The 545-nt window shown below is 70.3% G+C and overlaps 1 protein-coding gene across 1 annotated transcript in view; it reads left to right on the top strand.

The window, feature by feature from the left end:
* H696_06308 (hypothetical protein) overlaps positions 1–356 on the top strand; it is a 4,666-nt gene extending 4,310 nt beyond the window's left edge. The window contains exon 4 of the mRNA XM_009500050.1: positions 58–356. Within this exon, the coding sequence (XP_009498325.1) occupies positions 58–264 (207 nt within the window). The 3' untranslated portion in view covers positions 265–356. The remainder of the gene's footprint in view (positions 1–57) is intronic.
* The last annotated feature ends 189 nt before the right edge of the window (positions 357–545 follow it).

Raw genomic sequence — 545 nt, forward strand, 5'->3', positions numbered from 1 at the left:
CCCTCCCCACCCGCCCGCCCATGTGCTCACCTTGCGTCCATTTTTGTCGCGGCCCAGCCGCGCAACTTCGCCGAGCGCACCCCCCTGAAGGAGGCCCTGGACCACCAGCACTTCGGCGTGTGCGACCTCATTGTCGAGGCGCCGCAGTTCTCCAAGGCCGAGGAGAACTACCAGGAGTCCGGCGACGAGGGCGACGATGCCGACATGGGCGCCGACGATGACGACGAGGATGACGACGCCGAGTACATCCCGGCCAACCAGTAAATGCCCGGCCCGCTCCGGTGCTCCGCATGCCCCTCTCCGCCCCTGTGCACAGTTCCCTGCCCTTGTAAGAAAAATGAAACTCCACCTCGCCCTCCCGCGCGCGGGACACGCGCATATTTCTCGCTCGCCCGGGGGGGGGGGGGGGGGCGCACCCCCCCCCGACACCCCGACCCCCCCCTGGGCGGGGAACTTCCACTGCGCAGGCGGGCGGGCAACGGTGAACCCAGGGTGGGGGGGGGGCGCCGCAGGCACGGCGGGTCTACGAGGTGCCGCACACATGC

This window comes from Fonticula alba (assembly GCF_000388065.1).
Source record: "Fonticula alba strain ATCC 38817 unplaced genomic scaffold supercont2.74, whole genome shotgun sequence".
Taxonomy (NCBI): Eukaryota; order Rotosphaerida; family Fonticulaceae; genus Fonticula; species Fonticula alba.